General features: G+C 33.5%; 1 protein-coding gene across 7 annotated transcripts in view; it reads left to right on the forward strand.

Annotated features, from left to right (window-relative positions):
- The window catches only part of LOC147079080 (fatty-acid amide hydrolase 2-like), a 77323-nt gene that overhangs the window by 44749 nt on the left and 17311 nt on the right, over positions 1 to 15263 (forward strand). For all 7 annotated transcript variants that reach the window (XM_085953234.1, XM_085953274.1, XM_085953254.1 and 4 more), the window contains 3 exons: positions 7606 to 7777; positions 9113 to 9338; positions 10303 to 10520. In XM_085953234.1, the coding sequence (XP_085809360.1) occupies positions 7606 to 7777; positions 9113 to 9338; positions 10303 to 10520 (616 nt within the window). The remainder of the gene's footprint in view (positions 1 to 7605; positions 7778 to 9112; positions 9339 to 10302; positions 10521 to 15263) is intronic.

Below are 15263 nucleotides of genomic sequence, written 5' to 3' on the forward strand. Positions count from 1 at the left end.
TTCGAGCTTTGAATTAATATTACAATCTGTAGGTGTATTATTTATGATCTCTATTAGGCTTATAACTAGGGGTTAAAATCGCCAATCCTGAATCACGAAATCACATTCGATCTGGTGATTATCAAATACCAGGATTGCAAAAACTGGAATCATAGAATCTAAATCGCCTATTTTTCGGAACAAAAAATGAAAATGGATAATTTTTTCATGAATCAGTATAAAAATATACCAAAACTAGTCGCTTGCTGGGACAACATAGCTCGAACCTCCAATCTAAGGGTAAGTGATATTTTGGCCTTGCTCGCCACTCGCCAGCTTAGCCTTTAGTAGACCCTGGTCTTCGTTCAAGCCATTAAACACCAAAATAGTTTCAGTGGTTTTTGCATAATTTTAAAAGTAGAATATGAAACTATATATATATATTTATCATGTTTGATCTTAAGAAGATCCGTGTTTCCGCGAAATTTGTATATATGGTCATATATTAAAAACCGTTCAAACTCTTTGAGTCGTATAGTACTGAAATAAAATTCATATCTAAATAAAACACGGTTCTTGTCGGTTTACAGGAAGCCAGCGGCAAACGAATTTTGAAAAAGGATTTTTTGTTACGTTACATTAGGTTAGGTTAGGATCTAATAAAATTGGAACATTATTGTTTGGAATGCTGCAAGAACAACGCGTAATATTTCATCTCGGTGCTATTATAGTATACGGTATCTACTAGTTATACCTAGTAAGAAAATCATCAGAGATAGCATCAGTCGTGCATAAAAGGAGGGGGGGTCGGGACATTCTAAGGATACGCAAGGCATATGCCAGAAGGCAATCATGGATTGGTGCAATCATCTGAACCATCCAATGATTACTTTAATAATATTAAAGTAAACATTGGATGGTTCAGATGACAGATGACGGGGTATTTCTAAAAAAATCACAAACACGCGCAATCATTATTCACTTGTAGATGCGACAGAAATAGTAATGACTCGTGGGTGGGTACCGGTAGTTATAACTGCAGGCTTGGTGTTCATCGCTAGACTGGAAGTGCGGAGCGTTCACGGGGTAAGTGCGGTTGTCAGTGGCACCTGCAAGATTTTGTTAACCCAGCTTTCTTTCGCCGTCTTAAAAATCATTAATAAATTCATAATTGGATAATTTTTCGAAATGGACCCCCCCATACGATTTCTCTGTGTGCGCCCCTGGATAGCGTCTTTGAATACTTGTCTCTACTAGCAACCACCTTGTCTTTTCTTGAAGGTGGCGTTAATGGGGCGCGGTTTGTTGCTGAATGCGGAATTCCTATTCATGTTATCTTACATCATATTATTAAACTTTTTTTAGGCAACTACCTAGTCCAGGGATGGCGAACCTATGGCACGCGAGATGATTTTGCATGGCACGCGAATGTTACATTTTAAAGAGAAAAAATACCTATAATAATTAAAAAAAAATATATGTGTTACGTCGGCGCGCGCAACTTCGTCACACGGCAAAAATACACTCTGATCTGTTTTCCCAAACGCGCCAAAAGAAGTATAACTTCAATAAACAATATACAAAAGTTCTACAAATAAATATATAAATACCTTACATATACCTAATATTAAAAAATAATGACGACATAGCCATGCGTATTTCTTCGGTTTTTTTATATTATTTTCCAATCGCAAACGAAAACGATAAAATTCATGCATAAAAATCATTTATCGAATTGTACAAAAAATAGCAGGCAAATCCTCTTCAAGAATTATCGTTACTTAGTTACATTAGTTGAAAATGTCCCTCTGAGGCGGCCGAAACCGGTCCTAATCTATTGTATAAAAGTGGAATAAGTACTACAAAAAATTGCGTTTTATTAAATAAAAACAACAATACAATGCAGTTCCACCATGAATTGACAGTTAACAAAATAAAATAAATTATCGTTACTTTTAATGTAAATATATAATTGTGACACCCCGGAAGTCCGGGTAGGGAGGGGAGTCGGGGCCGCACAGCCCGATCCGATCTCCGCGCTCGACTCTACGGTCGGCCAGGCGTCAATTACGCCCTGGTAGCGTGCCGTCGGTCGGCACGTGGGAGTCACACGACCAACTTCCACCCTTCGACTAGCTCAGTGATTGAAATTGTTTAGGGCGGTCAATTGAAGCTGGGTTTTGATGTTTCGGTAGAGCACGTTCAGTGTAAGGTTAGGTTAGGTTAGGTAAAGATGCAGGATTGACAGTTGATTATGTTGGATCTTCACAATGAAACACACGTGGTTCGTAGCACAGAGTTTTATATTTAACAGTTAGGTTCACAACAAAAAAAAAACATACACAACACAATATCAATACACATTAATAATTTCGCCACAGCCCTAAATTTGTTATTGATGAGCGCCGTGGACTGCGGCAATTAAGATTTAAGGATCTAATCCTTCCACGTTCGTAACACGTGAACGCTGAAATTATTTTTCACAATCGGCGAAAACACTAGGAATGGTACGCGGAGACACCCTGTCCATCCTACCCAACGGCCTCGGTTTTACTGCCCGCCAGATTACATGCGTGACATGCGTCCGATGCACGGTCACCCAACGCATTTCCCAGAAGTGCCTTTCGCAGGTTAACCCAACCCGCTTATGCGCCTACGGCTATCGGCTTTGCATTTAGCAGGGGTATAAAATCCTGGACTGAAAACTTCGCGAACACACTTTCTTTCACGAGGTTTTACACATAGCGGATTACAACAAAAAAATAAAATGATACCTATTACATTTAAAAATATTTATCAGAAGAACACTTCCGCAAGGAAATTCCGCGATACATAATTCGAGATACTTGTCGACATAGGTACATAAATTTAATTTCACTTTTCACCAACAGTGTTACTAATTTTGAAATACCTACAATAATAGTTATCATTACTACAATTGATACAGAAGGGCCGTCGGCTTCAATTGGAAGTTATAAAAATTAACATGGGTAATCCACAACGAAAATTCACGGAAAGAATGTAATCTATAATAATCATTAAATTATTAGTTAGTTGCAAGAGATATCAAAACCAAATGTAAATAAAAACAATACCACCCACGGGGGCAACATAATAAAACAATTCACTTGTAAAGTTTTGTACCCCTTGGTTACACCTGGTGTTTTATTTACCTGCGCCTCCCCAGGTATATTATTTACAAATATCCTGCTTTCTCTTGCCTTAATAACGAAGGGAGGTTTACTAAGTACTTACGATTCAAAATTTTTTGTAAAATTTAAATTTAAATTCCCGCGCCGTCGAAATATTATACCTACCTAACTTACCTTAACTTACTTAACTTAAGAGTGGCGATAGAAGGACTTTGGCTTGGCGGACTATAATAACTATGAATGTGGCATCCATATCTTCGCTCGTACTTTACCCTAAAGGGGTCCTCCATTCACGTAGAAACGTGGAGGTATCAATTGTATAGGTCGGTACTTAGGATCGGGCAATTAAATATATTCAAAGTATAAAAGATATTATGCCTTCGTCTAGAAATGCAGTGAAAGAGAAGAACTCAATTGTAATTTTGGTACTGTTCGGTTATACGTAATACAGCAGAAAACGCATTTTGAAAATAGCCGATAAACTGGATTATTTGTTAGTTTGGGTCGGCTTAGGTTAGGTTAGGTTTGGTTAGGTTAACCTAACAAATAAACCAGTTTATCGGCTATTTTCAAAATGCGTTTTTCGCTGTATTCCGTATAACCGAACAGTACCGTAATTTTTAAACTTTTTAATAGAATTCGTAAAAACTACTTTTTCATTTTTTCGCCATGAAAATCTGCTTGGCACGTCGGACAGTCGAAAAATATTATTTAGGAAATTTTGGCACGCGTACGTAAAAAGGTTCGTTAGTATATAAATACCTACTATGGTAGCTACATGTATCGGCATTGGAACTAGTTATATTGATATTACAAGGATTTTTATTTATATTATTGCCAGATAAAATAATTATCCATAGACACATGAATGTAATACAAAGACTTGAATGCAATGCAACTTCATTTTATTACCTATATTCATTTGTTGTGCACTTTCATAAACACATTTGTTTTGGCCATTTGCACGGTAATTGGCCATTAATTATTTCAAACGTCTATTTTCTACAATAATGCCAACATAATAAATTGTGTGCAATAGGAAAACATGCACAAGGAATACGTGATTTTGTGAAAGCCGCACATTTTGTTTGTTGTGCAACTTTGATTATTGGTGACAAATGAACATTATTTTGATCCAATATGAAACAGAAGTGTATTTTTATGAAAATAGGCCTACTATTTTTATATTAAAAATTTTTCTAATCTAATTGCAATCGTATCCGTATTTTCTTAAAATTTACACAGGAAGAATGGTTTTATATTTTGTGGAGTGAACTCTTTTTATCATTATTTTTTTTCAACATTTCGGGCTTTATGGACATTAGGGTAGGTGAATTTAATATAAAATCGATTTTGGTCAACGATGTTTAGCTAAAAAAATATACCTATGTCATGACAATGTAGAGTCTAAAGAGTGTTTCCTAACATTTTTACACATGCGGGCCGGTAAAATAGGAGAAATATTTCGGGGATCGCTAACACTAACAATACTTACTATTATTTATAAAGATTACATAAATTCTTATATTATAATATCCTAGTCTGATTGCCAAAAAAAAAATCATTAAAATAATCATACTTACATCGTATCAGTAAATACATTGTTAATAATATAAATCCTGGATTTTTGAGAAAGCCAGTTAAAGAAATAGTACAAAATCTGCTGCTTCTATGGCTTCAGTGTTGTTTCAGAGAGACGAAGCGCTGTATTGGCATCCATTCGGATTCTGGTTACATGTACATTGTACGTATTACATTTCACCGTAGCAGAGTTCACCGTGAGCTTTCTTATCGGAAATACATGACCGTATACTAAACGGTCATCTCTATGGCACCGAGATGAAAAAAATACGCATTGTTCGTAGAGCATTGCAGACAACAATGTTACTTTAAGAATGAAAACCTAAACTAACCTAACAAATAATTCAGTATATCGGTTATTTTCATTTTGTTTGCCGCTGGCTTCCTATAAAAACCGACAAGAAACGTATTTTATTTACTATACGTATATACTATATCTCAGTACTATACGACCAAAGAGGTTGGACGGTCTTTAATATACGACCATATATTTCTGATCAACATTATCACGGTGAAGTGTGATACGGCGAACTGCATACGTACACATATCCGGACACGTCGGCTTCTCTGTTTCGTTTATTGTAATGACATGGCCAAAAAGTATTGTCACACTATTAGCTAGTCGACAATATGGACGGTAGTTTAATGTCTTTTTAACTAAAAATGTTTGTATCTCATCGCATCTATTCTATACACAATACTGCTTTCGGCCGCTACAACAGCTATCTAAGGTAGGGTTGTATCGAAGTATTAAGTTAGTTGTAGTTGTTACAATAAGTGCTATGTTTTAACAGCACCTCTTTTGGCTGTAGTAAATTTTAGAGCGCGATAGACAGTTTTGACTGTTTAGACGGCTAACTTATTGTAATTTGTTACAATAAGTGCTATACTTCGATACAAACCTACCCTAGATAGCTGCCGTAGCGGCCAAAAGCAGTCTTGTGTATATTCCCAAATTTCACTTTTCTATAATTTATTATCGTCTTATTTAATTGATTTTAAGTTTAGATATTATATTATTTTGTATGGTGGTCAGTAGTATATTATATTGGCAAGAACCTTCGGCAAGCAAGCCTTAAGACGTGTGTCTGACTATGTCTGTCTATGACGTCTTTTTCTGGCTATGTTTCCAAGACTTTTTCAAGTTATGAATTCTTTTTACCTGAAATTATTTAGTCATTTTATCAGTCACGTACCGAATATGGTAACCCAAGTATTTAACTTAAATTGATATATATTTTTTAAAATATAATGCATAAAGTTTATGGCCACAGTTTTTCGCATTTTAGCCGTTCTCTTTAAATATAATATCTAGTAAGCGTGACGCATTTTACGTGTTTTCTTTTCTATGAAAACGTTGGACAGTAATCACTCATCAGTATGACGAGACTGCGGAAACACTGCGATGGAAACTATATATAATTTTTTAAATATAATAAGTAAGTAGGTACCTATAGATATTTTATAATTCAAAATCGAGAGTTAAAAAAGGTATATGCCAGTGATATTAAAATCTGTTTGAAGACAATAATAATTCCAGTCATAATTTAACGATCAAAATAATAGGTTCGTATGATGTGCTAGTTATTATCTTGATAACAAAATGTATACCTACTCCGTAATTTATTTTAGCGCCATTTCCTTTAAAATTATTCATTGAAAAGCCGATATTAATTGTATCTATATTGTCATTCGTTAGTCTTGTACAGACCTGCAAACCAGTGTTGCCAAGTCAAAAATTGAAATTTCAGTAGAATGTGGAAAAAAAATTCAGTAGATTCGACAAAATATTAGTAGATGTTTTTTTTAGGAGAAAAGTTTCGCCGCGGGCCGAAAGTTACCTAATTTTCAAAGACGGCTCGTTTTTTCCCCGGATGGTGGGAATTTTGTGGAACGAATAAATATCAATAGATTTTAATATCAGTAGTTTCAGTATATTGCCAAAAATATCAAAAAATATTAGTAGATCTACTGAAATTTCAGTAGACATGGCAACACTGCTGCAAACTTATATATTGTAGAATGGGATGGGGGAGCCACTGTGGAAAACAACCCAATTTGACAATCGATATAATCTGACATTCGAATGAAATTTTCAAAATGGCGTCCTATGGTAGTTCGTAGTGCCATTTTTGAAAAATGGAAAAGTAATACTTACCTACTCGACATAATATTCTGACAACATACCTAATACATAATTATTATATTCAAATGTCTGTTATCACCTCCAAACCTGTTCACGCCATAAACCTGTACTTACCTAAAACTGATCAGTAAAGAGGTGATTTTCCATGGCACGCGAATGTTTTATTTTGACGAGAAAAACTACATACTTATAAAAATAATAGTTTGTTAATAAATAAATAAGTAATATTTGTTTTACAAAAAAGTTTTAAGTAGGTACAAATAAACAAAATAAACAATCTTATATAATTAATATTGAAACATAATGACGACATAGCTATGCGTATTTTCGTCGGTTTTTAATATTATTTTATTATTACTTACCAATCGATGCGGAAATGCAAACGACGAAACTCATGCATATTGATTGACAGATCGCATTGTACTAGAAAAATAGCAGTCAAATACTCTTCAAGAATAAGCATTACGTTTAATTATATCACACGTACCTAATATTATTGCACTGACCTCATCAGGCGGCGGGGAAGCATGGTGGTTAAAATGCTCCGAAGATAGGTACCTACCTAAATTTTTCTCTCTTTTAGGTATTTTATTTCCCCCCCCCCCCCCCCCTTAGTATCCTTGTGAATAGTTTACTTGAAAAAAACTATTTAGAAAGTCGTGAGTCTTTGAATTTTTTGAGTTTCACTAATTGTGTAGAAATAAAATTATATATTACGAGTATATGAAATTGTAATCTTTCTTACAGAATGGAAATAGGCGTGCGGTTGGCTGGTTTAATCTTGATCATATTTGATTACATCACGACACCAATATTCTGGTTCGTGTCACTTTTTTATACTGGATATCTACCGCCATTGAAGGATCCTTTGCTGTTGAACAGTGCTACCAAACTTGCAGAACTTATCAGAACAAAAGAGGTGATGATAATAAAATTGCTATTTTCTTCAAAAGTTTTCCAGTTATTCAGGAGACTTTCCTGAACATTTTGTAAGCAGTGTATTATTTTTATTACATAAGCATTTTTCCCTACTTATTTCTAAAGTCAACGTTTTCATATCTACTTTAGAAAAATATATTTGGTGTCGTGAGGGATTCAAACTCGCATCAATCAGATTTCGGCCAATATACTTTACCAATTTAGCTCTCTACATCCTACTTAATTACGACAATTTTTTTTCTATCAGCTCTCGAAATGGAAAAGTTAACGAACCGAAGCGCTCGACAATTTTCGAAAGATATTAACATAATTATCAAATTCCTCCGGTCCATTTCAAGCCCTGTTCTATTGGTTATTATATTTTCTCAGAAATGTTTTAAAATTATGTAATATGTTATCAGATATCATTTAATATTGGTTTGAATCAAAGTACCAATAATAGGTAGATACCTACTTACCTTGATTCCTAGTTGAACTCACGGTCTCTGTAAATTTTAGTCTTACATACTGACACTAAACTTGCTAATAATTTATAATAAACTATTTTTGTTTAAGACTCAAAATAAAAATTTTGGGTTGTCACCGTGTGTTGTTATTCTTTCTTTGACGTCGGGCTCAATGCAGAGTCCATTCTCAAGAGAGTATTGAAGGCGTATGAATGCGAACGCCGCTCTAAGTATGTGAAAATGGGATCTGTTTAGTTATGAGCAAATGTTTCTCAGAGTAAGAATGGTATAATACACCTTACAGTACACTTCAATTCTTTATCTCTTGAGACCATGCAATGAGCTTGAAATGTCGTGGAAAGAAGGAGAAATAACATGCGGTGACAACCCAAAAATCTATTGTGTTAAACTTTTTTTTCTATTTAGCGAATAATTCACAAAATTTAGAATGTATAATTCTTTATTGAACATACTTACATAATTTCGGAAATACATCTTTATAGTTTGGCAGTCCTCGTAGTCCAGTGCGTAAGGCGCTGGCTTTTTACCCGGGGGCTCTGAGTTCAATTCCAGTGAGATCTCAATGTATTTAGATACTTTAATATGTGAATTCCTCAAGTCTGGGTGTTTTGCCACTGTAATTGGGCCTTATGGTCTATTGTAGTGTTTAATAAAGAAAAAAAAATGCATTGTGCTCATTAATTTTGTATTTTTTTTTTAAATATAGATAACTTGTTTTAATAATAATGCGGTATTTTTTTTTAAACCTACATCATTATTATTTAGGTACATATTTAGTATTCAAATATTATATTATTTTGCTAGGCGGTTTATGGCAGTTATGGCATATAGATAATTAATGTTGGCAGGTTTCCAGCCAGAAGATAGTAGAGGCATTCATAAAACGGGTGCAAGAAGTGAATCCGTTTCTGAATGCAGTGGTGGAAGAGAGATTCCAGGAGGCTGTCGAAGACGCCAAGAAAGTAGACCGGCACCTCGCCACGCAGTTGGATGCCGCCGCGCTACAGAAGATAAAGGACGACACGCCATTTTTAGGAGTACCATTTACTGTTAAAGAGAGCTGTTCTATTGCAGGTGATTATATTTATTTTTATTTACTTTGATGTAGCTATAAAGCCAGCTACATATGCAATTGCATACTTGAGCGGTATATACTTGATGGAATTTTTTTCATTTTTGAGATTTAAATGCCAATTTGTTCATCAGAAAAGGTGCTCAAGAATAATATCACTAAAACTAGCAATAACTATTTCCATGCTTCGTATATTGACTACACTTTCTTCTCCCTTCATTTGTGAAGCATGGAAATTGCTAGTTTTAATGATATTATTCTTGAGCACCTTCTCTGATGAACAAATTGGCATATAGATCTCAAAAATTAAATATAAATAATTAATTATATTAATAATTAAAATATTATTAAGCGTGTAATCAACTCGCCCGCGCATCGATACATCCAATGTCCAATAATATTAGCATACACCGTACCGATTTCAATAGAATATTCTCGAGTCGGCGAAGGAGCTATGGAGCGAAGATGGAGCTTAATCGGTACTGCAGATCAGACAGTCTGATTTAAGTATTTATCCGTTTCTGCGTCGCGTGTGAGCGTGAGCGACGCAAATATAGCTATTATGATTTATTAACATTGTTAAAATTTATTTCTGCAATCAATTTATGCAAAGTTCTTTATTTTAATTATTAATATAATTAATTATTTATATTTAATTTTGATGTTAATAGTAAAATATAATCCAAATAAACATTTATTTTTATTTTTAATCAACCGCAGCACCCCCAAATATCTTATCCACGAGCCGCCACTGATTGTGTGTATAAAGTTATTTTATCGTCAAATTTTATACATTGTGTGCAGACAGGTCAAGCAGGGTAAACTATGTAAGTTCTTTTTTATCACACGAAACAAAATCAATGGTGTTTTTTCAGATTATTGGAAGGTTATATTACCTTCTTTTATTGTATGTTTATATAATATCCATTGCTTTAAATGTAATGCTTTGATATGTGTGCATTTAAGGATTATCACAATGTGGCGGTTCCCTCCCTCGTGTTGGCGCGAAAGCTCCGCAAGATGGACAGACTGTGGCTCTGATAAAGGCTTCCGGCGCGATTCCACTTCTCGTAAGCAATACTCCAGAGTTGTGTCTCAGTTGGGAATCTACAAACTATGTTACCGGGAAGACAAGAAATCCATACTGCTTGCAGAGAACCAGTGGTGGCTCATCAGGTGGGGAGGTATGTAATTATATATGTGTAACAAATAAATATTAAATAAATATTAAATAATAACACGTAATAAAGTCCCATTGTATCTGTATTATGTTGATATTACTATCTTAAACAAGATTTTAACATAGATTATAATAAAAAAACATAATTGCAAGCGTTAAACATATTATACCTATTATTTGCCTGCATTTTTAAGTTACATGTCTATTGTACAAATAAAATATAAACTTTTATTTATTTATTGAACAAAAGAAAATTCAAAGTTATTTCAAAATATTGTTTTATTGCTATTTTAGCCAAAAGTTTTCTTTTTCAGCCTGTAAAACTTCTCTGCTTAATTATTTGATATTTGTTAATCAATTGAATTGTTATTTCGAAAACGTTACAAGTCACTAATCATTATTGTGTTTTAGTCAAAATAGTTAAAACAATCCTATATAAAAATAAATAGTGAACAGTTTTTATGTAAAATATATTATTTTATATTAAGTGCTAGCTGTTGTCCTCAAAAAACTACAAAAAAAAAATACCTTACATACATGTATTTAGGTAATATGAAGATTTTTGCAACTTATGTTATTCTTTTTTAAAATGTGACATGTAAAGTTTTCGAAATACAGCATTCAATTAATATAATATTGTGCATACATAATTCAGAAATACCTCATAAACATACCTATTAGAAGAAATCTGGAAAAAATGGGTGGAACTCGAACATTTGCACATCCATCGAATTCTGGTCAATGTGCTCTACCAATTTAGCCAACTGCATCCTACATAATTATGTCAATATTAACTAACGTTCATAGATTGAAGCATTTAACAACCCAGTCGGCACGATATTTTCTTTAAGATTTTTTTTAATAAGTATGTTTATGTGGTGTTTCTTTATAATGTAATATCACAGATGTACATCTTGATAATAATTTCATTCAGATGGGAATGACAAGGTACTCACCGAGAATCGAAAAAATTGTGGAGGGAAAGTGAATGCCATTCTTTTCATTGAGTAATTATTTTTACTTTTACTCACACTTATTTCAAGATATTTTTCAATTATTATTTTGTTTATAAATAAATAATTAAAGTACGCATTTTATATTTTATTGGAAGTCCGATGTCATAATTTATTAGAAGTAGGTAATATAATAATGTTATGTATGGTACGATAAAAGACGATGATAAAAAAATGTAAAGAGGGAATAATATTATGCATAAGTAGCTCACCAGACAATTTCAATTTTTGAAAGTAGCTTACATCCGTATTGAGCTTGGAAACCACTGCTCTACACGGTAGCGGGTAGACCAGTGTTTCCCACCGGTGGGGCATGACGCCTCAGAGGTGGGGCACCACGTTTCAGAGATGAGACACGTCGGCATTTCACATATAAAGGGGAATACTCATCGGTCATACAAAAAAATGCCTGAGATGTACAAAATTGAAATAAACGCAAATTGTACTTAAAATAGAATGAAACCCATTACAATTACAATAATTATCTAAAAACACAAACTGTGCAGGAGTATAATTTTATTGTATTGTGGTATTTTGTAAGTTTTTCTTTTTTTGCATTTTTAATGCATACATTTTTGCATACTGGCAATACTGATTATCGAAGTTTGACGTTTGACAGCTACTTCATAATAATAATATTATGGCTACAGGTTTGGCCAAGGCCCTGTATTATTTTAGCAAAATGAGTGAACAACCAAAATCAAAAATAAAAATTTGTCTGCTGGGTAAGAAATCCTTAACCAATGAAACAATGAAACGAGGTCGTCTTGAAGCGCATTTGAAGTCGAAACATAGTACTCATATTAATTCAGGTATTATTTTATTTCGAAATCTTAAGGAAAAATTTGGAAAACGTGCAACATTAACAAATCTATTTTCTGCCCAAACTGCAAATGTCGATCGTAGTCTTGAGGCTAGTTACCAAATTTCATTGCTCATCGCTAAATGTGGAAAAAACCATACTATAGGAGAGGATCTAATCAAGCCATCAATATCAGCATTTTTAAAACAGTTTTACAAAAAGATGACAAACTCGTGAGGGCGATGCCGCTCAGCAACACTACTGTTTGCAGAAGAATATACAAATTGAGTGAAAACGTTGAAATACAGCTAGTTGAAAAGCTGAAAACACGGAAATTTTCACTACAAATGGATGAATCTACTTTAAGAGACAATGAAGCCGTGTTGCTAGCTTACGTAAGATATATTGATAAGGGGATATTTGCTGAAGAAATGTTTATTCTGCAAATCATTAGAAAGCACCACTACCTCTAAAGATATATTTAATAAGCTAAAAGAATATTTAGATGTTAAAAATATACCAATGAAAAATATAATATCTTGTGCTGCAGATGGTGCCCCCAATATGATAGGCAAGAAAAATGGTTGCTTAAAATAATGAAAGACGAGAATCCAGAAATGACTGTGGTGCATTGTGTTATTCACAGGGAAAACTTGGTGGCTAAACACATTTCACCTGTTCTAAATGAGGTACTAAATTCTGTTATAAAGTGTATCAATACGATTAAAACCAGTGCCAAAAGTGAGCGTCTCTTCAAGTTATTTTGTGAAGAACAAAATGCGGAGTACGTTAGACTGTTACTTCACACTGAAGTAAGATGGCTTTCAAAAGGAAATTCCTTAAAAAGATTTATGGAATTATTCGATATCCTTAGTGATTTTTTAAGCAGCCGACCTGATATGAAGTTTTTGATGACGGTCGACAATAGAGCATTTGTAAGCTATTTAACAGATATATTTGAAAAGTTAAATATTTTAAATAGCCAACTTCAAGGATCGATGAAAACACTTGTCGATGCAAAAGCAAAGATATTTGCATTCACTACTTTCATTGAATTGTCTAAAAAAAATATTTTAAACAACAATTTTGAAAAATTTGACTGGCTCAAAAAATGTGAAGTGACTGATAATGCTAAACTTGTTATTTTCGACCATCTGCAAACTTTATTAACTGATTTTAAAGAACGATTTGCTGATTTAAAGGAAATAAATTTTCCAGCTTGGTTAACACAACCAATGCTGGTAGATATTTCAAATGAACAACTGTATCAAGAGGAACTTTCAGAAATGCAAAATGATGATTCGATTACAAATTTATTTAATATAAAAGGAATAATGGCATGGATTTGCGAAGAAGCTAATACAAAATATCCTAATATTACTTTGCATGCCAGAAAATTATTATTACCCTTTCCCTCATCTTATTTGGTGGAATGTGGTTTTAGCGCCATAAGCGATTTACTCATTAAAAAACGAAATCGATTGGATATAACTAATAGAGGGGACCTAAGACTGAAATTAACTAAGTTATATCCGGACATAAAATTTCTTTGTAGAAATCGTAACTGAATTTCTATGAATTAGGCGTCAAGATATGTGTGTGTGTTTGTACTAAATTTCAATTGTCATTTGTGTTTTATTATTGTTTTAATTTTTATTTTATTCTACTTAATTACATTTTCAATTTCTGTTTTGAAATAATTTCAGTTATAATATATGTATTAGAATAGGTTTTATTTAATTTCATTAGGGGTTCATATGTTTACAAACATATTACAATATGATTTGAAAATTTACCTGCTGTTTTATTAAAAAAAGATGCCGGTGGGGCATTTGACTTTTGAAAAGGCTACGGTGGGGCATGGCATGAAGAAGGCTGGGAAACACTGGGGTAGACCAACGTGAGTGCGTAATCAGTGGCGGCCGGTGATCATAAAATTAGGGAGTGCATGCAAAGACATGCATTTTCCTTTTTGTGGTATTGAAAAAATCGGCAATAGCCTTCAGAGTGGAGGTAGGCTTATGCTTAAATATATAATACATCTTGGGGGGGGGGGTTGAGAAACGAAACGACGCTCACATTCACCGACAGCATTTATTTATTGTCAAAGTTATAAAGTCCAAGCTTCTGGATATGATAGGTATGATGCAAAAGGCATACAAACTCTTTTCGACTTTTATTGTAATACATTTCATATGTGCTAACGTAGTTTCCACGTTTGACACTCCTAACTTCCATAAATTATAACTGATGCAAGTATTTTAGACAATATGTCATTGGTACAAAGCCGTAAACTCCTCATTTGTGTAGCTCCGATAGGTAGTACGCGGGTTATGGTCGGTTGAAGTTCACATACTGACGCAATTCGGGCATATCTTATACTCCCCTTTCGGTTATTTGCATCCCACATTCTCCGCATATACCTACGCGCTGTATCATTTTGATAAATACTATGGATCGGTGATTTTTCAACGGGATATAGTTACTATCTGTTAAAAAATTGCTAATACTTTGTACACCTCAACTCCAGAATTGCACTCCAAATGGGACTGATTTGAAAGACGTATTCAAAATGAAAAATACTTCGGTAACACGAATATTGTATTTGATAGAATAATTTATATTTCTTTTCTTCAATAATTGACATTGGAAAATTGCTTTGTTCATCTTCTTAAAAAATATTTTATCCTCTTTTACGTTCAAAATAACGCTCATACTCCACATACACTATTGAAATACCTAATATTGTAGAAATTGTTACAATGTAACGCTTTTGTTAAATAACTACTTCTCTTAGAGTAGTATAAGTAGGTACGTAAAAAATTGTAGTATGTATATTATATTATGTAAAGGTTATTAATAGTTTATCAATTACTTACTTACAAGTTTACTTTGCTCTAGGCATAATAAAATTATTCAATTTTTAAAGGTA

The sequence above is a fragment of the Rhyacophila brunnea genome, unplaced genomic scaffold (genome assembly GCF_057557595.1).
Source record: "Rhyacophila brunnea isolate RB1 unplaced genomic scaffold, BYU_Rbru_1.0 scaffold_10, whole genome shotgun sequence".
Classification (NCBI taxonomy): domain Eukaryota; kingdom Metazoa; phylum Arthropoda; class Insecta; order Trichoptera; family Rhyacophilidae; genus Rhyacophila; species Rhyacophila brunnea.